Source organism: Panthera leo, chromosome D2 (assembly GCF_018350215.1).
Source record: "Panthera leo isolate Ple1 chromosome D2, P.leo_Ple1_pat1.1, whole genome shotgun sequence".
In the NCBI taxonomy this organism is placed as follows: Eukaryota; Metazoa; Chordata; class Mammalia; order Carnivora; family Felidae; genus Panthera; species Panthera leo.
The window spans coordinates 73355764-73383177 of record NC_056689.1 but is presented as its reverse complement, the minus strand read 5'-3'; the positions used below and the strand labels follow the sequence as shown (position 1 = coordinate 73383177).

General features: G+C 39.0%; 1 protein-coding gene across 1 annotated transcript in view; it reads left to right on the top strand.

Annotated features, from left to right (window-relative positions):
• Positions 1 to 27414, top strand: part of PDZD8 (PDZ domain containing 8) — a 72011-nt gene that overhangs the window by 16123 nt on the left and 28474 nt on the right. The window contains exons 2-3 of the mRNA XM_042909318.1: positions 8698 to 8823; positions 23314 to 23416. Coding sequence (XP_042765252.1) covers positions 8698 to 8823; positions 23314 to 23416 — 229 coding nt within the window. The remainder of the gene's footprint in view (positions 1 to 8697; positions 8824 to 23313; positions 23417 to 27414) is intronic.

Here is a 27414-nt window from a genome sequence, read left to right as displayed (position 1 = left end):
TAATTCTTCATTAGGGAGGATTTAAAACTTATTCAGAAGTTAAAAGAGTAGTTCCGTAAACCCCCATAGTTTGTAGCAGACAGTCATTAACTTATGGCCACTTTGGGGCATCACTGCTCTCCCCTGATTATTTTGAAAAAAATCTCTTGGAGTTGGCCTTGCATGATTCTTATTTTTGTGTTTCTTTTCATGACACCTTCCCTCCTTGACAAAGCCTCGTCCAACCTCTACCTGAGTATTTCTAGAGATAGAAGGTATGCAGTGCCTTGAGATAGCTGTGCCTTTTTTTTTTTTTTTTTTTTTTTTTTTTTTTTTTTTTACTAGCTCTAATTGTTAGGAAGTTTTCCCTTTTATTGAGTTGAAGACTTGAGCAGATTTATTACTTTGGCAAAGACACAGAGCCCATGCTGAAGTCAAGAGTAGATTTAGACCTCAGACTATTTTTATATTGGGTTTGTAGTAAACCCTTTTTCTCTAAAGATCACAGTGTTTGCAAACAGTTTTATTGCTGCCATGTGACAGAGATGTCACCAGCTGGCATTCAGGGTGCTTATAGAGCATTCTTGAAGAAACATCTTAGAGAAAAAACATATTTTAGACATTAAAAAAGATTCGGATCCACATATGAGAAGAAGGCTTGGCTTCTCTTGTAGGTGTAAAATTTAAATACTGTATATTTTTAAAATGTTACCAAAGTAATGTACATTTTTAAATTAAACATGTTTTTTTTTAACTTTTACTAAAATACAACTCACCACTTAAAATGTGCACTATTATAAAATTCATTTCAATGCATTTTTACAAAGGGAACAGAACAGCATTCAGAACAAGCGATAGAATATTACCAGCAACCAGGAAGTCCCTTGACTGCCACCCAGTCACTACCCTCCCCTCTCTCAGCGTAGCTCTCTTGACTTCTGTCACCGTTGCTTTTGGGTTGGTTTTCTTTCTTTTTTTTTTTTTTAAATCTGTTTTTGAACTTTATATAAATTGAGCCATGTTGGGTGCACTCATCGTTTTTCTAGCTTCTTTATTTAGCTCAACAGTATGTTTGTGAAATTAATCCATGTTACCGTGCACGGATGTAGTTTGTTCATTATATTTGCTGTGGAGTATTCCACTGTGTGATTGTACTCAGTTTATCCCTTCTACTCGTGATGGACCGTTGGGTAGCCCTGTTATGAATATTCTTATACATGTCTTGTGGTGACCGTTTGTGCACATTTCTATTGGATGTATCTCAGAGTAGGTTTGCCGGGCCGTGGGTTATGCATCTGTTCGGGTTTAGTAAATATTGCCACAGAGTTTTCAAAGTAGTTACGATAGTCTACACTAGCAGTTTCACATCTTCAACATTTGGTATTGTCTTTTCATTTTAGTTAAAGTACATAATTTATTAAAACAGTTTTTTTTAATTTTTTATTTATTTTTGAGACAGAGAGAGACAGAACATAAGCAGGGGAGAGGCAGAGAGAGAGGGAGACACAGAATCCGAAGCAGGCTCCAGGCTCCGAGCTGTCAGCATAGAGCCCGACGCAGGGCTCGAGCCCACAAACCAGGAGATCATGACCTGAGCCGAAGTCGGACGCTTAACCGACAGAGCCACCCAGGCGCCCCAAGTTTATGTACATAATTTAAAAATCAAATTAAAAAATCACATATGACAGGACTTAGTATGAAAGTCAGCAGTCACTTCCCTAAATCCTCTACTTTCCTAACAGAAGTCATACTCTTCAGAATCAACCATTTGTAACTGTTTCTTTAGCAGCTTTTAAGAGGTGCTGATTAATAACACAGATTTGGGAGCCTGACTGCTTTGATTCTTATCTTGATTCTTCCTGCTTATTAGCTGTATAACTTCTGTGTCTCCGTTTCCTCATCTACAAAATGAGAATTCATTACATCTCATAGAATTATTAAGAATTAATCATTGTAATGCTTGTTATACAGTAAGTACTTGGTAATGTTAGCTATGCTAATTAATCATGGTGTTACCTCTTTATTGCTCAGCAATGTCCCGTTGCTGTTCTTGATTTAACAACGTCAGACACTGTCTGTTGATTGACGTCCTTCTGAGGTAGGTGAGGATTTAGCTAGGTGACGGCCTCTTGCATCTTCCCTCCTGCCTTTTCCTGATCTAGCTCTATCACTGTTTGCAGTTCATGCATTGAACTGCATCCTTCTTTGTACATAATCAATAACATTTATGTTTTGTTCAGAGTTCCCTTCCTTGACCGGTCTATGTATTTACGTTGTTACTACGTCTGCATAATTTTCCTTTATTGTACAGCTACCTAATATGCAGCTTTATGTTTCCTTCTCTGTGTTCCAATTTCAAACTCTTGGTGCCACATTCAAAACAATGTCCCCACAGTCAAGTGTGAATTTTTTTAACTGAAAAATTAACCTCTCCCTTCTCGTTCCTTCTGCCTATCTTATTCATTCCCCTCATTTCCTAGAGATCTCCTCGGAGCCTTCATCACCCATTTCAAACCAGGCTTGTCTCTTGGCTTGCCACACACCTGTCATCTGGGTTTAGGAGATCATTGCTTTCTGGACTTGGATCGACTCTTTCCCGGATCGCTTCTTTCTTGGTTTATGCCCTCATTTTGCTGGCATTTATTTTCATGTAACTTTTTAATAAAGGATGCAGTCTCCAGCAGTCTCTTTGTTTTCTTCTGTACCTGTTTCCTTATCTGTGTGAAATGCAGAAGTGATTTGCAGACTGTGCTTCCCCGTGTTACTTTGGGATCAAGCACAGTAATATACGTGAAACCGTGAGCGTCCTTGCCGGGTACCTTCAGGCCAGGTTTAGTGTGTTATTCCAGCAGAAAACTGGGTGGAATCAGATCAACCTCAGGGACCACAGACCAGGCTCTGGAGTTAACATTTGCATTCTGTTGTGGACTGAATTGTTTCCCCCAGAATTGGTATGTGGAAGCCCTAACCTACTCAGCGCAACGGTATTTGAGGTGGGGCCCTTAAGGAGGTAATTAAGGTCCTTAAGTGAGGTCATAAGGATGGAACTCTAATCCAGTAGGACCAGTGTCTTTATAAGAAAAGGAATGAACATCAGGAGTGGGTGTGCAGACAGAAAAGCCATGAGAGATTACAGCAAGAAGGTGCCTGTCTGCAAGCCAAGGAGAGAGGCTCACTAGAAACCAAACCTCCTGTCGCCTTAGTGGTGGACTTCAGCCTCCAGAACTAGGAGAAAATACATTTCTGTTTTTAAGCCACCCAGTGTGTGGTATTCTGTTTTGGCAGCCCTAGCAGGCTAATGCCGGTTTTGCCTTCAGTGTGTAGGATTTATGAGGCCTCTACGACTGTTGCTTTATGTACAGTGTGCTAATGCCTTGTTTGGGGGCTGTCGTAAGTATTAGGTGAGCCAATAAATGCTTTGAGTCAGTACCTGATATAGTAACTATTTAATAAATCTTTGTTTTTCGTAAGCCTTAAAAGTGGCTGTAAGGTTTTTTAACAGAGGTGTGTCGTTTATGGTTTTATTTCTTATTTAAACACCAAACATTTACATATCAAAGCAATGACAAAAGAAATTATTTCTGGGTAAACTGGGTTGGGACTTTTCTTTTTTCTTTTTTTAATTTTTTGTTTTATGTTTGTTCAGTTTTGAAAGACAGAGACAGAGCACAAGCAGGGGTGGGGCAGAGAGAGAGGGGGACACAGAATCTGAAGCAGGCTCCAGGCTCCGAGCTGTCAGCACAGAGCCCGACACGGGGCTCGAACTCACAAACCACGAGATCATGACCTGAGCTGAAGTCGGACATTCGACCGACTGAGCCACCCAGGCGCCTCCTGGGTTGGGATTTTTCTTAACAGCTTTATTCAGATATAATTCGTATTCCATAAACTTACGTTTTTAAAGCTTACATTCCAGTGACTTTTAGTATATTCACAGATATGTACGACCATCACCACAGTCCATTTTAGAAGTTTTATCACCACAAAAAAGAAAACCCCGTACCCTTCAGCTATCCTTCTCCTAACCCCCCTGCCACCCCAACCCTAAATATGAATGTACTTTCTGCCTCTATAGATTTCCCTATTTTGGATTTTTATATGAATGGAATCATATAATTTGTGGCTTTGGGGCTTACTGGCTGCCTCTGTTCTTTCTTTGGTTTTTCCATTCCCCTCTTTCTTTCCTCCTCTCTTCTCTCTCTCCCTTCCTTTGGCACTCCCATTATGTGTGTTGGTGTGCTTAATGGTCTCCTAGATTTCTCTAAGACTCAGTTCATTGTTTGTTGTTATTTTTCCTGGCTGTTCTTTGGCTTGTGTAACTTCTGTTGCTCTATCTTCAAATTCATTAAGTCTTTTCTTCTGTCGGTTCATATTTATGGTTGAGAACCCTTTTGGTGGTGAAATCTTTTTCTTTTTCTTTCTTTTTTTTCTTTTCCTTTTTTTTTCCTTTTTTTTCTTTTAGTGAGAGAGCACGAATCTCAAGCAGGCTCCATGCTGTAGGGTTCCATCCCACAGCCCTTGGTTGGGATCATGACCAGAGCCAAAATCAAGAGTCAGATGCTCGACCCACTAGGCCACCCGGGTTTAGTGCGTTATTCCCGCAGAAGACTGGGTGGTAATCAAATCAACCTCAGGGACTACAGACCAGGCTCTGCAGTTACATTTCAGGTGCCCTGAAATTTTTTATTTCCATTTTTAGTTTTCAACCCCAGAATTCCCACTTGGTTCTTTTTTTAATGTAACTCCTGTATTTTTTATTGATAGTCTCTATTTGATGTGACATTGTCATAATACCTCCCTTTACTGCTTTAATCATGCTGTTAAAAATGTTTTGTGAACATATTTCTCATGGCTCTTTTGAAGTCTTTCTCTGTTCAGTCCAGCACCTGGTCATTCTTCCTGGCGGTTTGTGTTGCCTGTTCTGCTTCAGGGGTCATGCTTTCTCGATTCTTTGCAAGCTTCACAATTTTGGTTGGAAATCAGATATTTAGATAATCTATTGTAGCAGCTTTGAGCACCGGTCCCCCTCTCCCAGGGCTTATTATTTATCTGTTTTTTAGTGATTGCCTGGGTTCTTTTAGTGCCATCTACCCCTCACCCTATCGTTTTCAACAGTGCCCTGGGGGCGTATATTGTTCCACCAACGAATCCAGTCAAATTGTGGCTTCTTTCAAGGAATAATTTTTGAGGTCAGCGTTTGGTACTTGTTGTGACCTCAGGAGAGATCCTCCCCCCGTCTTATTTCCTGTGACCAGGGCAGCCTTTATTTAGGCTGCATCTTCGTTAAATCCATGAATCTCCCGGCTGCCTTTCGTCACCACCTCCCTCGTTCTTGAGAGCGCACGTAGGGTTTGGGCTTCTCCATATTCTTTGGTGTATGAAGTTAGCGCCTCGGGAAGAGGTTAGGAGCTTTTTTAAAGCCCGCCTTTCCCTTTCCTACCCCTTAGCAAAATCTTTTGAGCCAGGGCTCTGGAGCTGGGGACAACGGCCGGCTTCTCCGTGAGTGAGTGCCACTCCCACTCCAGAAGCTGGGTGCGAGGGGGCTCAGGGGTGGCAGCAGCCTGGCCCCTCTGGGCACAGAACCGTTGGGTCCTGGGGCAGAGCGAGGACGATGAGGGCTCCGGTGCGCTCCGTGCCCAGGGTGAAGTCTCCGGCCCACAGATCGGGGCCTTTCAAGGAAGGGAGCTCCCATCTCTCCACTGGCCTGGCGCTTAGCCTCAGTGCTGGGCAGCGGGGGGCTGGATGAGAAACACTGCCGCCCTCCTCTGTCTCTGTCTCTGTCTCTCTCTCTCTTTCTCTCTCTCTCCACCCCCCCCCCCCCCCCCCCCCCCGGGAGAAAGGCCTCGGGAGTGGAGGTGAGACCGCCATGTGCCCGGCTGCAAGCGGTCTGGAGGTCTGGAGACGAATCTCTTCCTTGCTCAGCCTGCTGGGGTGGGGGTGGGGGGCCCGTCTTGGTTTAGACACCACACACTCTCACTTTTCTTAACCAAATTTTCTAGTCAAGAAAATTGATGAATAGAAGTTCTTCCCTTTGCTGTTTACCATTAGGGCCATTTCCGAGGCTTGAAGTGTTTTGTTTCTGTGTCTATGTTAATGACTTGCATCAGTTTTATTGCAGAGTGGGTCAGTGGATCTCTTTTGCTATCATTTTATTTTTTAAATTTAATTAATTTAATGTAATGTTTGAGAGAGAGCGTGTGTGTGCACACAAGCAGGGAAGGGGCAGAAGGAGAGGGAGGGAGAATCTTAAGCAGGCTCTGGGGGGGGGTGGGGTGGGGGGTGGGCTTGATCTCATGACTGACGCTGAGTGAGATCACCACCTGACCGGAAATCAAGAGGCCAGTGCTTCACCGACTGAGCCACCCAGGCACCACCCCCCCCCCCCCCCCCCCCCCCCCCCCCCCCCCCCCGTGCTGTCATTTTAGAAGTTGATCTTTCTGGGTTGGTTTTTTAAGGCTTCTACAGGAGGAAGTACAGGTAGCTTGTTCAGGGAACTTGAGTGAGAAAACAGTGACATGTTTGATGGGCTAACACAAGAAAGGCTAATGAATCCTGAGGAAGGATAGTGCGGTCGGATGGGAAGATAAAACTAAGGGGTAGAAGTAGCCTGCTTTGCTGTTTGGATTTCTTTATTGGTTTGAGATACTTAAAGGCTTAGACTTCAAATTTTTGAAAACAGTGTCCTTAGAGAATGCAAATGTGTGGATTCTGTTTATTAGCTTGGTGAACAAATAGCTTTATCCCAGTGTTTAGTGTATTATTTTTAAATGGAATACATTTTTTCTGATTTTAATGTCCTTTTGTGCATAAACACTTTTAGCAAATGCTGCTAGAAGCATTAATAAACCAAATTAGATTTTATTCCATAGAACATTGAAGTCACACACCTGTGGGAAAATATTCTTGATGAATTGTAAGTTTATACATGACAAGAAAAGTTGATTCATAGAGCAGCTTTGATTTAGCTGCGTTATTATATTCAAAGTTGGTTGTGTATATAGCATAGTGATCTTTGTAATGTTTCACAGAGTGACAGTCACATGTTCTACAGGAGCCATGAGGCTTGTATGTTAAAAGCACTCCGCTACAACATTGCATTAGCATGATGAATTTAGTTCCTAATTTTTTTTTCCTATCAAAAATTTGGTGCGAGTTTGAACCAAATGACTTCAAATGCAAATTGAGGAGCTGAAGAGGACTTTCTGTTTCCCATCTAGTTCAGAAGCAGGAGAAAAGCTCAGGACATTGTTTGTGTATCTATCTGTCCCTAAAAAGATTTTCCTTTAATCCTGTTCACGGGGAAGCCATAAAACAGTGTTTCTCCCCCTATGTCAATATCTTCCCGTATGAACTATAGTAGGCTATTATTTTCTAAATGTTTATTTCATTTTTAGCATTGGATTTTTATAAATAAGCTCAACACATATTTGAGTCTTGATGGTGTGCATGAAGGGTACAAACAGTCGTGAGCGTGTCACATTTGAGATTTCAAAGCATAAATGCACAGCAATTTAAGTGACTGCAAAATAAAGAGTGAAAGCAGTGTGTGTGCTCTGCTGTGATCTAGGACCTAAAGCCGATTATGGAAAGTGTTTAGGATTTGTCTAGGCTTGCAGAAGTAGGGAAAACATCCAGTTGGTTCGAAAGACCTGAGAGCTGGAATATGCATGGTATCTTCTGGGTACTTGAGGTGACTACACTTCCTAGAAAAGAAGGTTTCTAATAGCGAAAAATGCCACTGGGAAAATAAATTGTGGTGGACCCTGCATGTGAGAAACCAAGGACTTTTGACTGTCTTTTTTGTGTGGGGTTAGTGAGAAGCACTGAAGTTTGAAGCAGACAAATGCTGGGTCCAGTAACAGTATATAAGGGGAATTGAAAACTATACGCTCCCGAGCCCAATTTTCTCTCATTTTCTTTGTCCTTTGCTTTAATGGAGGAGTATGAATTGTGTTTCAAATTAAAGATTTTAAAGGCTACAGTTCATAACTCAGCACAAGCTTCTCCGTGAAAACCAAAGTGTTAAACAATAAGCACACAGGACTGAATTATTCATAGGTAACCGAAGTGTTATGTAATTTGGGCTTTGATGGACTCATACTAGCTTGAATCCTGGTACTGCCACCCACCGTGTGACATTGAACAAATCCTTTAACCTGTGAGGCTCGCTGTTCTCATCTGGGGAGGGAAGCGAGTCTATCAGCCCTCTCAGTATTGTGAGCTTGGAAAGCTTTAGCACACTGCCTGGCAAATAGTAAACGATTCTGATGCTATCCTTGCCGTCACTGATTGTTGTTGATGTCGTTGCGATGAGTGATCGTTATCATGTGCTAATTACTATCAATTGTATTCTTTCCATGAAAAATGCATTCTGAATTTTGATCTTGTACTGTAGGGACACTTCCATCTAGTCCAGAAAGAATCGCTCTCCTGCCCCACCCAAGTTTCAGGGCCTAATGGGGATCTTCAGATTTTCTTGTTCTTTTTTCTAAGTGTCCTGCCTTGTCACCGAGAGCATGCCAAAAACCCAGGGGGGTCTGGGTGCCACAGAGAAGGTATCGTCTGCTGCCAGTTGAGTGTGATAAGCTTTGGATTTATGGGGCACGTGCAGTTTAGGTTTTTGTTTTGTGTTGTTTTCCTACAGATAGGTTTTGTTATTATGTGTTAAGCTGTGGTGTTTCTTGTTCAAAAATTTAGACTTATCTTTACTTTTCTCAGGTTTAAGCCGTTTTTTCCATTCCAAACCTTGCAAGGATTTGAAGAAGATGAAGAAGAACATATCCATATACAACAGTGGGCACTTACCGAAGGCCGTCTCAAAGTTACATTGTTAGAATGTAGCAGGTATGTTCTTTGTTCCGTCATTGCTACATTATGGGAAAGTGTGGTGAAAATTTATGCAAGCACATTTGTGTTTGTTCCCCCATTGTGTTCATTTATGTATGAACTGTAATTCTTTGACCATGAATTTCATAAAACTAGTGCTTTCCGGCTTGCAAAAAATTTAAACCATATTTTAGAAAGTATTCTAATGGAGAGGATCATTTATTCTTCAGTAAACTTTAGATGCTTGATGCTCTGTTGGCATATTTCTAACTTCCTATTGGAGAGTTGTTATATGTATCACATATATAGTAAATGTTACATAGTATAACATTTCTGAGATTTGTTTGTGATCATTGGAAATACCCTGAAAAGTTGCAAAACCAGACTTAGAAACCCCTGTGATTCTTAAAATTTTAGAGCTGAAAGGCATCTCAGAAATAATCTTGTCCAGCTTCCTTTTTTTACTTTCCCAGCCCCATAACTCTTAGCTATGTTCATATCCTGCTTAAACTACTTACTACGCTAACATCCTTACTTTTTTCCTCATGCCGGTTACCTGTGTCACCACCAGAATGAGCTTTTTTTTTTTTTTTTAATTTTTTTTTTTTTAACGTTTATTTATTTTTGAGACAGAGAGAGACGGAGCATGAACAGGGGAGGGGCAGAGAGAGAGAGAGACACAGAATCTGAAACGGGCTCCAGGCTCTGAGCTGTCAGCACAGAGCCTGATGCAGGGCTCGAACTCACAGACCGCGAGATCATGACCTGAGCCAAAGTCGGACGCTTAACCCACTGAGCCACCCAGGCGCCCCTAGAATGAGCTTTTTAAAATGCAAATCTTCCTGTCACTTTTCTACTTAAAATTCTTTAAGGGCTTCCCTGTTACTCTTAGAATATAGACGCATATCCTCGCTATGGCCCACGTGCCCCTCTTGCCTCTCTAGCTTCTTTTTCCTCCCAGCCCCTCACTCCTAGTGCCTCAGCCACACAGGCCTTTCTCAGGAAAGAGTTTGGCAAACGTTTTCTCTCAAGGGCCACATAGTAAATAGTTTAGGCTTTATGATTCACATGGTCTGTGTGGCATCTACTCAGCTCGGCCTTGTAATATGAAAGCAATCATAGATAACAGGTAAACGGATGGACGTGGTATGGCTGTGTCTCCATAAAGGTCTACAGAGGAATTTCATAATTTTCATGTATCATGACCTACTCCTCTTTTGATTTTTTTTTTTTTTCCAATCATTTAAAAATGTAAAAACCGTTGGTAGTTTATAGGCAACACGAAAACAGGCAGGGGGCTGGATTTGGCCCATGGATCATAGTTCACTATTCCCTGCCATAGATATTTTAAAGAACCAAGCTTCTTGTGTTCACAGCCCACTCTATTCCAGGCCGATGGCCTTACCCCATGTTCTGCTCCCGGAAACCAGTCTTCCTTGCTGCATTTCTGTGACACTTGTTTGTACCACTTATTGGGTACTTATCACTTCTATTTTTATTCCCAGCCCATAATAAAAACAAGTGCCTGAGTACACAGTTCTGTTTTGTACCCAGTGTATTTGTGTCCTTGCTGATAGGTTAATTTTTAATATACTGGTAATATGCTAAACTTTGTTTTGTTTTACCTTGGAGTGATTCAGTATTGTACGTCATTATGTCAGAAAGTCTGGTTGCAGAGGATTTTTTTTAATCATAGAAGGACTAAATATGCTGTAGATTTTATAAAAGGGACTGCATCGTGTGGTAAAATGACACGTACATAAAAACACAGCTCTGCACAAGTCTGAGTTTTAAGTGGCTAAACTAATATGGTATAGTAAGCGTGAATATTAAATACCTAATTAAGATTTGGGCTTCTTCTACTAACGTCTGGAAGGACATTTTTCTTTTTTTTTTTTTTTTTTTTTTTTTTTTATTTTTCTTTTTTTTTTTTTTTTTATTTTTTAATATATGAAATTTACTGTCAAATTGGTTTCCATACAACACCCAGTGCTCATCCCAAAAGGTGCCCTCCTCAATACCCATCACCCACCCTGCCCTCCCTCCCACCCCCCATCAACCCTCAGTTTGTTCTCAGTTTTTAACAGTCTCTAATGCTTTGGCTCTGGAAGGACATTTTTCAAGTGGTCTGTGTCTAAGGAAGTTTTGGCCTGATGTTCCTTGTTTTCTTTCAGTGAATTTTCTTGTACATTTACATTTCTTATAGATTCAGAATCATAACATTGGATTAGTTTTTCCAAAATAATCATAGCAACTTTCAAACATTTGAAGAGCAGTTTTGGACAAAATTTCGTGCTTCTCCTGTATCTACCTACTCATCTACCCATCCCCAGACCTGCAAAGATAGCCTTGAAGAAGATTTATTATTCATTTATTCAACATACATTTGTTTAATATGATGTAGAGGAGGTGTAATAAAGAGATACTGTGCTAGGAATTTTTACGTATATATTTATTTTTAAAGTTTATTTGTTTTGAGAGAGACAGTGCAAGCCAAGGAGGGGCAGACAGAGTCCTGTAAATTCTCTTTTTTAATGTTTTTATTGTTGAGAGAGAGAGAGGGCACGTGCCTGCGTGCGGGGGGCGGGCAGAAAGAAACGGAGAGAGAGAATCCCTGACACGGGATTCGAACTCACAAACCAGGAGATTAAGACCTGAGCTGAAATCAGGAGCCTGATACTTAACTGACTGAGCCACCCCGGCACCCCTGAATTTTATTACTTTAAAAGTTTTAGGTCTCACACTGTAAAGGGAAGTTCTTTTCAGATTATCTGAAATATAGTTTTGAATTTCCCAGGTAAAACGTTGGGGGCAGAAACACAACTTTGTAAAAATTGGTTCTAACACTTTTTGTCAGAGTTTAAAAAAAAACAGTCATTCTGAATTTTTTTTGCACTAACGCTGACTTTCAAACCACAGATGAACTAAATTGCTGTATTCGTGGCACTATTAGAAGACTAAATTATTTCCACTTAGTGTTGCAGTCATATTACGATTTTTTTAGGTTTGTAATTTATTTTATAAATTCCATCTTAAAGGATTTGAGATACTTTGCAAACAAAATATAGGCCCATGTGCATTTAAATAGAAGATAAATTATATCTAAAACAACCGTATAGAGAAGAAAAGCTCAGGTTTCCGGCAGCAAAGGAAACTTGATGGACTACTTAGCTCTTATTTCGTGGTATACTGTGCGTGCTTTTCGGGGGAAGAGAAATTCTGGCACTCAAGTCTAGAGGGATTTGTCATATACATCTTTGTGTTAAGACAATGATGTAATGGATACATTTTCTTTTCTTTGGCTGGTTTTATCAACCAGTTAGTCACATTTTAAACAAACTAAGATTATAGTTGGTGAAGGCAAAACTAGGAAGTTTTGTTGTGTGAGAGCTCTGTACTCCAAAGTAGTATATTTAGGATAACCTGTCCCTAATTATAGATCGAAGGAGATTCTAATTAAGGTCAGTTCTTCCCTGAGTCACACTGTTCTAAAGTCTGTGTTTTGTCAGCAGCTTCTAAAGTGTTGTTTTGGTTTACTGGCTTCCAAAAATACATCATTTAACATTTTTTCAAGTGTTAACACAAAGACAGAAAACCACAGCAGTTGACATTCTGCTCTATACCAAGAGTCTTCCCTTATTTCCCAATTAACTATTACCAGCATGGATTCATGGATTCCTATTTCTTTCTTTACTGTCCTTCATTATTTTGGTGCTTAAATTGTCCTCTGTGGCCTCTAGGAGCCCCTCAGACTGACTGCTGTATGCTGCCTATGACATAATCCTGTCTTTTTTCTTCTTCCTCTTCTTTTTTTTTAAGGCCTTTATCACTTTGTGGTATAACAGCTCTTCTAGGTTCATTTTCTTTCTTCTCTGTCACAGTCCTGGAATCAGCTGTTTTTCCAAAGAGCCCTAGTTTCTTTTAGTAGAAAATGATAACGAAAAAATCAAGATCTGGGTGTTGGATGTATTCATTGCTACTCATATATAACCAGAAGCCCGTTTAGCAGACAGTTAGGAAATACATATGTGTGCAGACACTTACACGTATATAATACATACAACACATACATAATTTAGAAATCATGAATTCACCCAATTCTGGTACTTCCAATTCCGGTTCATTCTCACAGGGCTTTCCTTGTATTAGTTCTTACCCCTTTCGTATTTTTGTCCCTTGAGCCCTGGCTCCCAATAACATCAACAATTTACTCATTTGCTTAATTCTTTAATACATCTCAGATAGTTTCAGAATTGCTTTGTCCATACAAATAGAGAAAACATACTTACGAAAAAGAATTCAGCATTTATTTGCAGTTCTCCCCTACTTTACCCAAGATTAAGGGCATCTGGTCGAGTACTGTATTCATAAATTAGGTTAGTTTTCCCCCTTCAATGTGTTATGTTATTCATTTGAAATATGGTTGGGCTTATTTTGTTGTTATTGTTTGCTTTCGGTTTCAGTCTCCCTCCCTCACACCGCTGCCTTTCCATCCTTATTGATTCTTATTTTAATATGTATAGCATTCACATGCTTCCAAAATTCAAAACTATACAAAAACATATACAGATAGTCCTTACTCAGCATGGAACTGTGTTAACCAAAACCTTGCATATCAGAACAGTGGAAAGTGGGGACACTGTTCTCACATGCAGTAACTCAAAGTAAGGACTGCCTGTATGTATAGTCATTCAGATCTTCTGTATCTTTCCTGATTTTTTTGGTCTAGTTCTATCAATTACTGAGTGAAAAGTGTATTTAAATTTTCAACCATGACTATGAATTTCTCTCTTTTTTGTAGTTTCATTATTACATGCATATGTCTTCTTGATATATGGACCCTTTTACCATTGTGAAGGGCCCCTTTTTGTCTCACAGTATTTCTTGTCTTGATACTTACTTTGTTTAGTATTGATAAAGCTGCTACAGTTTTCTTATGTTTATTGTTTGCATGGTTTCTATGTTTTTTTCAATAACCTTTTACTTTAAGTCTTTCTGTGTCTTTATATTTAAATATATATTACAAACGGTTCTTTTATGTGTAGTCTGACCATCTCTGCCTTTTCTTTGGAGTATTTAGTTCATTTATGCTTAGTGTAATTATTAAGTTGTATTTCGGTCTGTCATTTTGTCCTTTAGTTTTTCTCTCATCTGTTGGTTTGGTTTGTTTCTTTTGGCTTTTTGTTTTTTGGCTTTTTTTGCTCCTCTGCCCCTTCTTTCTATTTTTCCTGTTTTATGAATCACATATTTTTAGAATTTAGACTTGACGCAGACCTTCAATTGTCAAAAAACACAGTATCTATAGAAAGCACAATAAAGTGAAGCATTATTATGAAAGGAGATATGCTTGTATTAGGGGAGGCAGCTTCAAGGTGACATTTTGATGTCCATGTTGTATAGTAAAATGTTTAGTTCTTCTGTAGAGAAGGCTGTTAACATTATGGAATTTGAAATTCAGTCTGTTTGAGAAGTTACAACCACAAAGTATTTCTAGCTTGCATTGATTGTCAACCTTTTCATTTAGGTTAGTATTGTTTGATTCTGTTCACTTGGTTATTTTTCACTCTAGTGTTAACTGGTTTTTGTTTGTTTTAATTTTTTAATATTTATTTATATTTGAGAGAGAAAGAGCATGTGAGTGGGGAAGGGGCAGAGAGACAGAGACAAAATCTGAAGTAGGCTCCAGGGTCTGAACTGCCAGCTGTCAGCACAGAGCCTGATGTGAGGCTCGAACTCATGAGCAGTGAGATCATGACCTGAGCCACCCAGGTATGCCAAGTGTTAAAACTGTTTTTTGGTTTTTTAAAATCTTTCTAGGGCAGCTGGGTGGCTTAGTCAGTTAAGCTTCCGACCTTGGCTCAGGTCATGATCTCATGATTTGTGGATTCGAGCCTCGTGTCAGGCTCTGTGCTGACAGCTCAGAGTCTGGAGCCTGCTTTGGATTCTGTCTGTCTGTCTGTCTGTCTCTCTCTCTCTCTTTCTCTCTCTCAAAATAAAGATTGTCTCTTAAAAAATCTTTCTGAAACAAATAAGGCTAAGTATTAACTTTTTATTTCCTGAGTAGTTGATAAATGGGTGTTGTTATATTATCTGCATTTACTTGTTTGACATTTTATCTCTTTTAAAAAGGGAAAATGTGGGGCGCCTGGGTGGCGCAGTCGGTTAAGCGTCCGACTTCAGCCAGGTCACGATCTCGCGGTCCGTGAGTTCGAGCCCCGCGTCAGGCTCTGGGCTGATGGCTCGGAGCCTGGAGCCTGTTTCCGATTCTGTGTCTCCCTCTCTCTCTGCCCCTCCCCCGTTCATGCTCTGTCTCTCTCTGTCCCAAAAATAAATAAAAAACGTTGAAAAAAAAAAAAAAATAAAAAAAAAAATAAAAAGGGAAAATGTAAGGGGCGCCTGGGTGGCGCAGTCGGTTAAGCGTCCGACTTCAGCCAGGTCACGATCTCGCGGTCCGTGAGTTCGAGCCCCGCGTCAGGCTCTGGGCTGATGGCTCGGAGCCTGGAGCCTGTTTCCGATTCTGTGTCTCCCTCTCTCTCTCTGCCCCTCCCTCGTTCATGCTCTGTCTCTCTCTGTCCCAAAAATAAATAAAAAAATGTTGGAAAAAAAAAAAAAAATTTAAAAAGGGAAAATGTGTAGCTAAATTTGAAGATACTTTTTGGAACATGACTCTGCAAATACTTATATTATTAATAGTATTTATTATGTGTAATATATAATATATAGTAGGCACTTTGCATTCATTATTTCCAACCCTCGGATATCTTTACAGGATTACTATTATTCTATCTACTTTCTAGATGATTAAGATCCATAGGTTACTTGCCCATCACATCCTGGCTAGAATTGGAATCTAAGTTTGTCTGACTCCAAAATCCCTCATTCTTTCTATTTTCTTTGTAACTTAAAAAAAAAAAAAAATCTTACCAAGGAAAACTGGTTCTGAAATTCTTCATGTTATGTTAGAAGTATACAAAGTTTGGATTTGAGGGCAAGTCATTTTTTTTATGACTTGTTTTTTAAATGTTACCTTTTCAAGAAGATGTTGGGACAGAATTGTGTACTAATAATGAAGTATCATTTAGATGAAGGCTGAAATCTTTTCCTTCATGGGAGGAGAGATCAGAAGAAATTAGCTCAAATATGAGAACTTAAATTTGTGTAAGTGGCTGTTGAAAAATGGAAAGAATTTCTTGGAACTGTCGCTGAATATGATTCCTAGAGGTCTTTAAAGCTGTATATGTCTATAACTATAAAGGTCTGTGAATTTGACATAACCCCACCAAATGAATCTGATTCCTACAGAGATCTTGAGACTATCCCTGTATTTATTAGCCGCTAAAGTTCCTCTAGGGGGAAAAGAAAAAAAATCTTTTCTTAGTTTCTGTACATTTCTCTAGGGTAGAGTTAAATAATCCTCCCTATAATTAGGTTGCTTTTAACTAGAAGCAGACTTTCCAGAAGATTCCAGATTTGGAATTTATCTTTGAGATAAATTCCTGTGTTTCTTTTCTTCCCCCACCTCCTCTTCCCTAAGGTTATTGTGTCAGAAAATAGTACCGTTTCTTTTGTAACTGTATATATTTGCTGCTGTTTCATACAGCAAACATAGCTATTTTATTTCCTCTGATGTCTGAATTATAAAGGAATTTAAGAAAATTAAATAGGAACTAGCTGACCTAAAACCAAAACTCTGGTTTAAAAGGCCAAACTCCAGAATGTTTTAAATGTGATGCTGGGTATGCTCTTTACTTATATATGATACCATCAACAAAACTGAAGTGAACTGTAAAATGAACTGTGGTCAGAAAATAGAATTCAAAAGAAGATCATGAATTTGATTGAATTTTCCCTCTCTTTGTACCATTATGCCATAACTGTCAATCACTGCTTCTAGTGTTTTTTTATTTATAGAAAAATATTTTCCCCCTTTTTTCTGTCAAAATTTCTTGAATTCATTAATCTCACATTTATGTGGCCCAGACTTTCATTCACTCGCTGTGTGATCTCGGGTAAATTACCCAACTTCTCTGTGCCTCAGTTTTTTAATCTGTAAATTAGGGTAATAATAGTGCCTGTTTCATAGAGTAATTGTGAAAACTGAGTGAAATAATAAACGTAGAGGCTTTTAGCCCTGCCCTACGGTAATCGTAGCTGCCACCACCGCTCCCAGTCCTTCTGTCGCTGCTGCCTTCACTTTGTGTCCACACTGCGGTGAATACAGAAAAGTGGCAAGTCCAGTGCCCGAACTCTTGAAACTTGAAATGCAGGTGGGGCTAACAGACAAATACATAAACAAGCCAACTGCACAAGGCTGTCTTACTTGAAAGGAGGCTTAGCGAATACGTACTATAGAGATTTAGTGCAAGGAGAAAGTATTTTGGAGCTGAAAGTGCTATGGAAAACGTCATGGATAAGAGGTGTGTCTTCCAAGATGGGCAGACAGACCGGTGGTAGATTTGAGTAACAGCCAATATGATAATGTAGGCAGTTAGAAAAAGAGCCAATAAGACAAAAGTGAGAATTTGTAAAGTATTTTCAGGACCTGTCTGGGTGAAATACAGATGTTTACGTGAAAAATCAGAGCCAGGTTCGCTAGCAAAGTAAGTCCAAGGTAGTTATCCTTTAATCAGAGGGCAGTTACGGAAGGTGTCTGAAAGTGACATTAAGAAGTGCTGTGTTAAGAAGATTGCTGTTTATGAGGCAGATTGCAGAGAGAAAGAGGGAGGTTGAAGCCCCAGAGGCTACGTAGTGTTCTAGGTCAAAGGTGATGAGGTACACACTTGAAAGGTCTGTATCTGTAGGGACAGAAAGAAAAGCACGAATAGAATAACTGGGACAGGGTTTCTTGAGTGGCCGAATATGTGGATTCGGGCGGGGGAGGCAAAGGACTGTTAGGATTATGGTATCATTGACTTTGATTTGGTCATCAAGTATTGATTATTTTTTGGACATCGGAGGTTATGAACAACAAGACATAGCTTCTGCCTTTCAGGACAAGTGGGAGTAATCGATGTGTTTGTTTCAGAGGGTAATGAATGCGACTTTATAGACCTTTAGCAGTAGGGCATGGTTAGATTTCCCTGTAGAAAAGTGTCCTGTAAACTTGGGGTTGTAGAAGCAAAACGGGAGAAGAACAAGGACTAGACATTAGATTTGGAAGTCTTTGTCACAGACAGGAGAGTTGAGTTCTAAGTAGGATGGTTTTGTGGGGAAGTGAGGAGGTAGTAAAGGCAGGTAAGCACATATAGGAGGAGGTCAGCCAAGTTTGATTCTTTTCGCAACCTGTGAGTTGATATTTGACTCCCTATCAGTGCAAGACTCTTTTCAAATTAAGCTTAATCATTTAAAAAAAAAATTGGGGGGGGGGGTGCCTGGGTGGCTCAGTCAGTTAAGCGTCTGACTTCAGCTCAGGTCATGATCTCATGGTTTATGAGTTCGAGCCCCACATCAGGCTCTGTGCTGACAGCTCAGAGCCTGGAGCCTGCTGCAGATCCTGTGTCTCCCTCGCTGTCTGCCCCTACCCCGCTCACGCTCTCTCTCTCTCTCTCTCTCTCTCAAAACTGAATAAACGGTAAAAAAAAAAAAAAAAAAATTAAAAAAAAATTTTTGTTTTTCACTTTTGCTGTAAAAATGAGGTTCTTATAGAAGGGCACATTAGGAATTACTTTTCTTTTGGTCTTGAGTGCTGTAAATTCTCTTTTTTGATAGGTGGTGTTTGTGTTTATATTTAAAAATTTTTTTTTAACGTTTATTTATTTTTGAGACAGAGAGGGACAGAGCAAGAATGGGGGAGGGTCAGAGAGAGGGAGACACAGAATCTGAAACAGGCTCCAGGTTCTGAGCCATCAGCCCAGAGCCCGACGCGGGGCTCGAACTCACAGACCGCGAGATCGTGACCTGAGGTGAAGTCGGACGCTTAACCGACTGAGCCACCCAGGCGCCCCATGTGTTTATATTTAACATGAGGTTGCAGTATACCTTTGCCTTTAAAAAAAAATAAACATTTTGAACTTGGAAAGAGCTTTCATAGAGCTAATAATAGTTCTTTCAGGGGACAGAGGGGTCTAAAGGCAGTTTCCTTTGCCATTTTGTTCAGCAATATGGACTCTTCCTTCCCCCTTTCCAAGTAGTATAGTAAAAAGTTTTTGTACCGTTTATTCCTTATTCAGCATCTATTGAGTGTTCATTTGACTCAAAATATGTATTAGCCAGTGATTGTTACTACTTGTCTCTGGTGATTATATAATTTGAATGGAAAGCCTTTGTTTAACTCAAGATTGAATTGTGTATGCATAGGCATGTAGAATGAAAATTGTTTTAGTGTTTTTTAAATGTTCTGCTTAAACGAAAGCGAATGCTTTCTGCGTTCACCTAACTTGGCTGGTACTTGTGTTTCCAGTAATTTCCAGGAAAATTTCCAGGATTTCTAGGAAATCCTTCCTGGCATTGCTCCAGAAATTTACAAGTTTTTCCAAATCTCAAGAGATACCAGTCAAGAAGTCAGGAAAATGGGGGAAAACGTTAAGCTTAACATTCAACATAGAGTCATTACAGACTGAAGGAATCCAGATTACACATCACAAGCAGGCACAGGCAACACTGACGTAGGAACTGTGTCCTGGGGACCAGATGCGGAGCTTTAGGGAGGAAACATCATGGTCTAAGCAGGCGGTCTTGGGTGTGGCTTTTGCCTTGTCTTGTAACTGGGAGTGTTCTTGCAAACAAATATTAATAAATTTGTGTACATACTATACTTTATACAAACTAAGAAATAATATCTTTTTTGGTTCAAGAAATAACAAGTTTTCCAAACAAAATAAATCCTTAAATTGACAGTATGACGTGTGTTCTGTTAACTTTTCTGGGAGAAACTAAAGTTACTTTGTTAGAGTACTTATGTTTGCTGGCTTTTTCCAATATTTGAATATTGACCATAGGCTACAGTTCTTTGTAAAGTGCTTTGATGGAATAAGACGTGAATGTAGGATGTTCTGACACAGAATCAGAAATTGATCTAAAATCAGGATTAATAAAAGCCGTATCCATTTCAATGGCAAAACCAGATTCTGGGCAATCAAAATATTTCCATTATTAAAAAGAGAAAGTTATCTGAAGCAAAATGTACCCTAACATCCAACCTGCAAGTGTTTTTGGAAGTACTTTTAACAGTTGGACCAGTTGACAGCAATGCAAAATGAAAGTTTTCTGTGCCTGGAATATTTGTCACAAAACAAAGATCAAGGTCATCAGGGCGATTTGGGTGCCTGAGTGGCTCAGTCAGCTAAGCATCCAGTTCTTGATCTCAGCTCAGGGTGTGATCTGGCAGTTTGTGAGTTCGAGCCTCACAGCAGGCTCTGCACTGACAGCATGGCTGGAGCCTGCCTCCTGCTTTCTCTTTCCTTCTCTCTCCCTCAAAATAAGTGAATGAATGAATGAATGAATACCTTTAAAAAAAAACATTGTCAGGGCAGTTAATGCTTTGTGTACCTTCAAATGTCATTGTTAAGAAAAACTATTAAATGTTAAATATTTGTGGTACCTCAGTATTTGGAACGATTTTCATGTGGAATATATTTTGTTTCAAGGTACCCTTTTAATATTTTCTGTTCTTGAATATCAGGTAAAAATCATGCTTACATTTTATTGAAATACGTAATCTTGTCACAACATATTGACGCATAGTAATGATAAACCAAGTATTTATTACATCTTTTTGAAACAAATGTGTAAAACTTTTAGTGTAACCCTACCGATTTGCTATCGTTATGATCACACGTTATTCTTTTTTTCTTTAATCAGTTTTATTAAGACATAATTCACATACCATACGATCCATCCGTGCAGGGTGTACGATTTGTTGTGTTCTAGTACATTCACAGGGTTGTGCAACCGTCGTCATGATCCATGATCCGATTTTAGAATATTTTTGTCCCTCCTACAGAAACCCCATACACAGTAGGAGCCAGTCCCCGTTCCCCACTAGTCCTCCTCCCCCAGCCCCAAGTAACCACTAATTTACTTTGTCTCTTCATTTGCCTACTCCAAACATTCCATATAAATGTGGAATCATACAGTATATGGTCTTTTGTGACTGGCTTCGTTCACGTAGCATCTTTTCAAGGTTCATGCGAATCGGAGCATGTATCATTACTTAATTTCCTCTTATTGCCAAATAATATTTCATTGTGTGTATATGCCACGTTTTATTTACCTCTCCTTAGTTGATGGGCCTGAAGGGTTGTTTTCATGGTTTGATTATTATGAATGATGCTGCTGTGAACATACATGTTAAGTTTTTGTGTGAATGTCTGATTTCATTTCCCAGGAGTGGAATTATTGGGTCATATGTTAACTTTTTAAGGAGCTGACGAACTGTTTTTCAAAGTGGCTGCACCATTTTGCATTCCCTCCAGCAAAGTATAAAGATTCATTTCTCTACATCCTCACCAGTACTCGTTGTCTCCTTTTTTTACTAGCCATCTAGTGAGTGCGAAGTGGCATTTCTCCGTGGCTGTGATTCGCATTTCCCTGGTGGCTAATGCTGTCGAGCCTATTTTCATGTGCTTATTGGCTCTTTGCATATCTTGTTTGGAGAAATGTCAATTTTAAATTGGGTTATACTAGACCCATATGAGACACACAGTTTGCAGATATTTTCTCCCATTCTGTGAACTGTCTTCTCACTTACTTGGTCATGTCCTTTGAAGTACAAAAATTTTAATTTCATTGAAGTCCGATTTATCTTATTTTTTTTTTTTTTTTCGGTACTTGTGCTTTTGCTGTCCCATCTTAAGAAACCGTTGTCCAAATCAAGGTCACAAAGATTTGTTTTTATGTTTTCTTCTCTTACATTTAAGTCTGTAACTCATTTTGAATTAATACGTTTTGTGTTATTTTTTTTTAATGTTAAAAAGGTGTTATGAAAAATACAAAAATAGGAAAAAAGTTCCGTGCTTTCAGGGATGGATTCTGAGAATTGCTTTATCGTTCCCGAATCCTGAAGACTAGTATCTTTTGGGAATTTGGGAGCATTGGCTGGTGCATAAGCCTTCTTGCGTGACCAGAAAGGCCCGTAGGTAGTTTGCTCTTTTGAACAGATGGTGGCAGCAGAGCTGCTTTTTGTAAACTCCGTGTTTTATAATTATGAATCTTCGTGATGTTTTTGGCAGTAGGTTGTCAAGCACCATTAAATATCCATTTAAGGTTAAAAACTATTCAAGTGTAGAGATTTCTTTTCCCACGAGTGTATTCGGACTTTTTAGTTTATGAAGCCGGTTTGTGAGGTATGGACATGATTTGCTCAAAGTCTCCAGCCTTAGGACACAATCTTCTCCTATTACTCTAATGTGAGTTTTTTGTAAGTTAATTGAAAAAAAATTTTTTAATCTTATTTTTGACACACACACACACACACACACACACACACACACAGAATCCGAATCAGGCTCTAGGCTCTGAGTTGTCAGCACAGAGCCCAACACGGGGCTCGAACTCACAAGCTGTGAGATCATGACCTGAGCCGAAATCAAGAGTCAGACACTCAACCAACCGAGTGCCCATCTAATGTGTTTTATCTACTTTTAAAAATGATTATCTCATTTCTACCCCCATGATCTTTGTGTAGACATAAAGTAACAGAGTAGCAGTCAAATGTTGATTAATTCTAAAGCTGTTCTGAAGCTTACTCCTGAAACACATTGGCAGACTTATGTTCTGCCTTAGAAGATAGGTAATATGGAAGCTAGACATCTGGGTAATATTTTTTTCCTTTAGTGGTAAAACTGCTTTATGTCATCTCAAGATTGGACCTGAGATTTCCTTTTTAGATCTGAATATTAAACAGTAAAATTAGGCGATTCACTTATTCCTTGACAATTATTTTCAAGTTAATAGAAATAGCAAACACTTCATCGAACACTTACTGTTTGCTAGGTGCTGTACTGAATGCTTTGGCACGCGTTGTCTTCTTCTGTTCTCACGACAGCTCTAAGTGGTATTATTTTTGCCCTGAATTTTTCAGAGAAAGAGACGGGTTTTGAGAAGGTGAATAATTTGCCTAAAGTCATGTTAGTAGACAGAGAAGTGTGTGGGTATGTTCATAAGCAACTATGTTGTACTATTTTATGTGTGTGTAATTTTTACAGAGGTGGTATCGTACTATATGAGTCACTCCCTAACTTGTTTTTTAAATTCAACAGTCAGATTTGAAGGTCTGTAGCTTCTGCTACTATGTATAGATGTCTGGTCAGTTTGTTCACCTCGTGAATATCTGCGATTTTTCTGTCTGATCTAGCTGCTGAGAAAAGCTTGTCCTGAATTTCACCTAGTTTTAGCTTTACTTCCCTTTTCCACTAGAGGGTGTGCTAAGTGTTTGACTTAATTTTTTTTTCTGTTACCAAAATTATAAGTAGTAATGGAGTAACTTGCTACTTCTTGGTATAATCAGAAAGAAACTTTTATCTCATAGAACTGGTGTAATAGTCTCCTTGTTTTATTTTTATCCTGCAGGTTACTCATTTTTGGATCCTATGACAGAGAGGCAAATATTCACTGTACGCTTGAGTTGAGCAGTGGTGTCTGGGAAGAAAAACAGAGGAGTTCTATTAAGACGGTAAAGTGGATTTGCATAGTTTTACATCTTCATAAAGTTTGTGTTTTCTAAGTATGCTTTTAATAATGTTTCTCTGTCCCTAGACTTATTTTTGGTTATGTGCAAATAAGTATGAACAGCTCATATTTGTCTTGTTGCAGTACACATCGGTGATAAAATGAATCACATAAAACTGTAGTACTCAGATCACTTGCTCGCATAAGAAACCTAGGCTCATTTTACTTCTAGAACTTTCAAACTGTTTCACAGGGGTGGAATTAGAATCATTCTAAGCCTCTTAGCAGTAAATTTAGAGCATTCTTTCATTCAATAGATGCTCTATGAATGCTTACTTTCTACTAGGCACTGTGTGCTGAGGAAACAGTTCAAATTAAGAAAAGACCCTGTTTTGTGGTGCTAATATGGGGTAGAGGTTTGGCAGGATGGTTAGAAGAGGGGAGAGGTGAACTACGTGTTTAGGATGGAGGTAGAAATGACAATAAATGGGTAGGCCAAAGACATGAACAAGGTAATTTCCAGAGATGGACAGATACTATGAAGAAAATGGGGTTGTGACAAAGGAGATTCTTTAGGGAAAACCTCTAAAAAGATGACACTGACACAGGATGTTCATTCAGACAGAATTTCAGATAAGCAGTGAATAATTTTTTGTTGTTGTTAAAAGTATTCCCCCGGTTTTTATATGCTAAATCTGACAACCCGACACTGGAGATGGGGCCCGAATCATGAAGAGGAGCAAGCCACGTGGAGTTTGGGGGTTGAGGGAGTGGAAGGCATTTCCAGCAAAGGGAACAGCCAGCGTGTGAAGGCAGGTGGCATACGCTTGGTGTGTGTGAGGACAGAAGCCAGTGTCTCTGGAGCGTGGTACATGAGGTAGAGTCATGCGTCATCTTGTAAGGAGTTTGAATTTCATTATTTGTGGTGGGAGAGTTTTCAGAGGACAAGTGATGTGATCTTGTGTACATTTTGTACAAAATGTTCCGCTTGTGTAGACCAAGGATTGGAGGAGGATAAGAGTGCACCTAAAGAGAGATCCGTTAGGAGGTGTTTAGGGAAGTGATGTTTACTTTAACCAGGTGGTAGCTGAGGAGATAGAAAAGAATGGATTTGATAGACTTTTGGTGTATGAAGGACTTAGAGTTCTGGTCTCTTTTTTTATTTAAAAAAAAAGTTACCTAAATTGCAAGACTGAAAAGGCTTTTAAAATATTTTAAATGTTAGAATTAAAGATAAACAAAAATAGTGCTTTACTCTCAACATGTTTTAATTGGACGTGTTAGATTCTTTGGGTTCTTAAATGAATAAAAATTGTCACTAGTTATTGGTTAATTTGTTTCTAAAATGAGTTGGTATTTTCTGATATTCTGAATAGCAGTTTTAATAGCAATTATTATGTGCTGCTTGCAATTTGCATAAATCTAGTCTATTAAAGATTTAGAGCATTTATCAAAATGTTGTCTACAGAATTTCTTTATTAAGCCCCTGAAGTTACACAATGGAAACAGAATTCCAGAATGTTATGGCTATAATCGGGGCAGGGTTGTTGGGGTGGGCGAGTCTCTTCCCTAAGGGAACCACAGCCTTTATTTATTTATTTTTTTTAAGCAGTTTATTTAATTTACTAAGCATATATTGAAATATTATGGGCTTGGTAATAATAAAATTCCAAGAGTGCTGCTTGAAACCCCAAACCTCTCTGGAATTACTTTTAGTGTTTTGAAAGCCAAGATCCATTTAGCACATCAATAGTTTTTTGCAGGAATAAATTATAGTTCTGTTCTTTAAAGGTGTGCTTATATATTTAGTTGTTTCTATTAAATTTAACTCTTGGTGGCAATATAGACAATCCTGTGATTATTTTTTGTAGCCAGTATTTGGGAAAACTATTTCTCTACTACGTCTTCACGTACTACGTCTTATGGTGAAGAAATACTTTTGAACTATGCTACCTAACTTTTATAATAGTAGTAATGGGTTTTGGTTTTCCTAGAATAATGTTATTCTTTGTAGCATTTTAAAAAATAGTCACAGTTCTCAATTTTTTAAATAGATCTATAAGCATATTTTCATGCTCTTGAAGAATGTGACTTTTAGTGGTAATGTGATATTCTTTGGACGTTCTTTTGACCTTAAATTGTTTCTCATTTCTTTCTGTAATAACTGTCGTGAATGTCCTTACATAAAAATTGAGTAGTATGAAATCCTTTTGGAATAACTAGAGTGATTTTGGTCAGGGTGGGAAAATAGGGAGGAGTAAATCGGGAAGAGGAGGATGGGCCACAGAGTGTGAATTTATGAAAGTGGTAGGGAGCTATTGAAGATTCTGAGCCTGGGAATTACATGGTCAAAATAGTGGTTTTGAAGAAAGTCTCCCATTTCTTTGATGGTTGTTCATACCCTAGCTTTTCTTCTAAGTTACTTCTCAAACAATGTGAAGCAACTCCTCAGGAATAAAATAACCAGTTCTGAATTACATGAATACATGGAAAAGCATTATTGTTTTATACAGGTATGAAATGGTCATAATTTGCCATTGCTGTTGGCATTTTCAGTTTCCTTTATTATATTTGCAAAGATATGAGATTAGACATCTTTAATATTTTACAGCAAAGGTTAGTGAGACTTTAATCTTGAGTTATAATTTTAGGGCTTTATATATGTCATAGGTAGTTTTGGAGAAAGAATTCCAGGTTCTAATTACATCTGGTGTTGAAAGTGTCAGCAGCAGTTAAGTGTCTCCAGGCATTAAATTACATATGTCTGAATTTAATAACTCTGGGGAGGAGAATTTATTGTGTTCTTCATAAAACATTGCAGAATAGGATTAGATAATTGGCAATATATTGCAAATTGGGATAGAAAAAAGAATATCAGTAAAAAATAAGTATGTGAAAGTATTTGATGAGTTTGGAAGCTATTTTTGTATAAATACAGTTTTCAGGTTTAAATTCGTTAAAAAACATTTTTTTTTAACATTTATTCATTATTTTTGAGAGACAGAGACAACGAGAGCAAGGGAAGGACGGAGAGAGAGGGAGACACAAAATCCCAAGCAGGCTCCAGGCTCCGAGCCGTCAGCACAGAGCCTGACGCAGAGCTTGAACTCAACGAACCGTGAGGTCATGACCTGAGCCGAAGTCAGACGCTTAACCAGCTGAGCCACCCACGTACCTCTAAATTCGTTTTTTAAATGTTGAAATGGGTTCAGTGAAGTGATCCACTAGTTTGAGTGAAAATGTAGAAAGAAAGAAAAACTAATTCTTTCCATATTTTAAACGTGTCTGTGAGTCTTTAAAGCATTATATGTACCTTATCATGTTGCTGATAGTGGCAGATCATTAATAATAATGCTACACGAATTCTTTAGATTTGTAGGGTTTGCACAAGTGTTGGGAGGTACAGATGAACAGTTTTAATGTATTAGCTGCAAGTATTCGCGAAAGCAAACGAATAGTGGCTTAAGCAAGAACAAGACTTGCCTCGTGTGCCAGGCTGTAAGAACAGAGCCCAGCTCTTAGCTGGCTTCCTCCCCCATCAGGCTTAGCGTGGGATTTTTGTCCTCATGGCTGTAAGATGTCTAGTGCACCCTAGGGATCCACCCTTCAAGGAAAAGGGTGAGGCCTGAAGCCTGCGGAAGGTACATATCAGCCACGTTTTGTCCTTTTTAAATGCTTTCCTGGAAGCTCCTCCCAAGGACTTCCACTTAAATCTCATTGCTAGAACTGAGTCACGTGTTGTCCCCAGCAGCAGGGAAGTATGGCCAATCATTGTTTTTTAGCCTTTTAGAAGTAGAAGTCCAGGGTAAAGGGTTATGAATGTATTTTATGTGCCCAGTCCATAGTCTGACCATAAAAAAATGTTCACATCTGTCTGAGGACTTTTTTTTTAAGGGACTTTTTCTTATATTGGGATAGAAGTGCATAATTAAAAAGAATATGGGTTTCTTCCTGTTTTGATGGGGCAGGGAATTAGAAAAGAATCTTCTGGGTCCCTGAAGG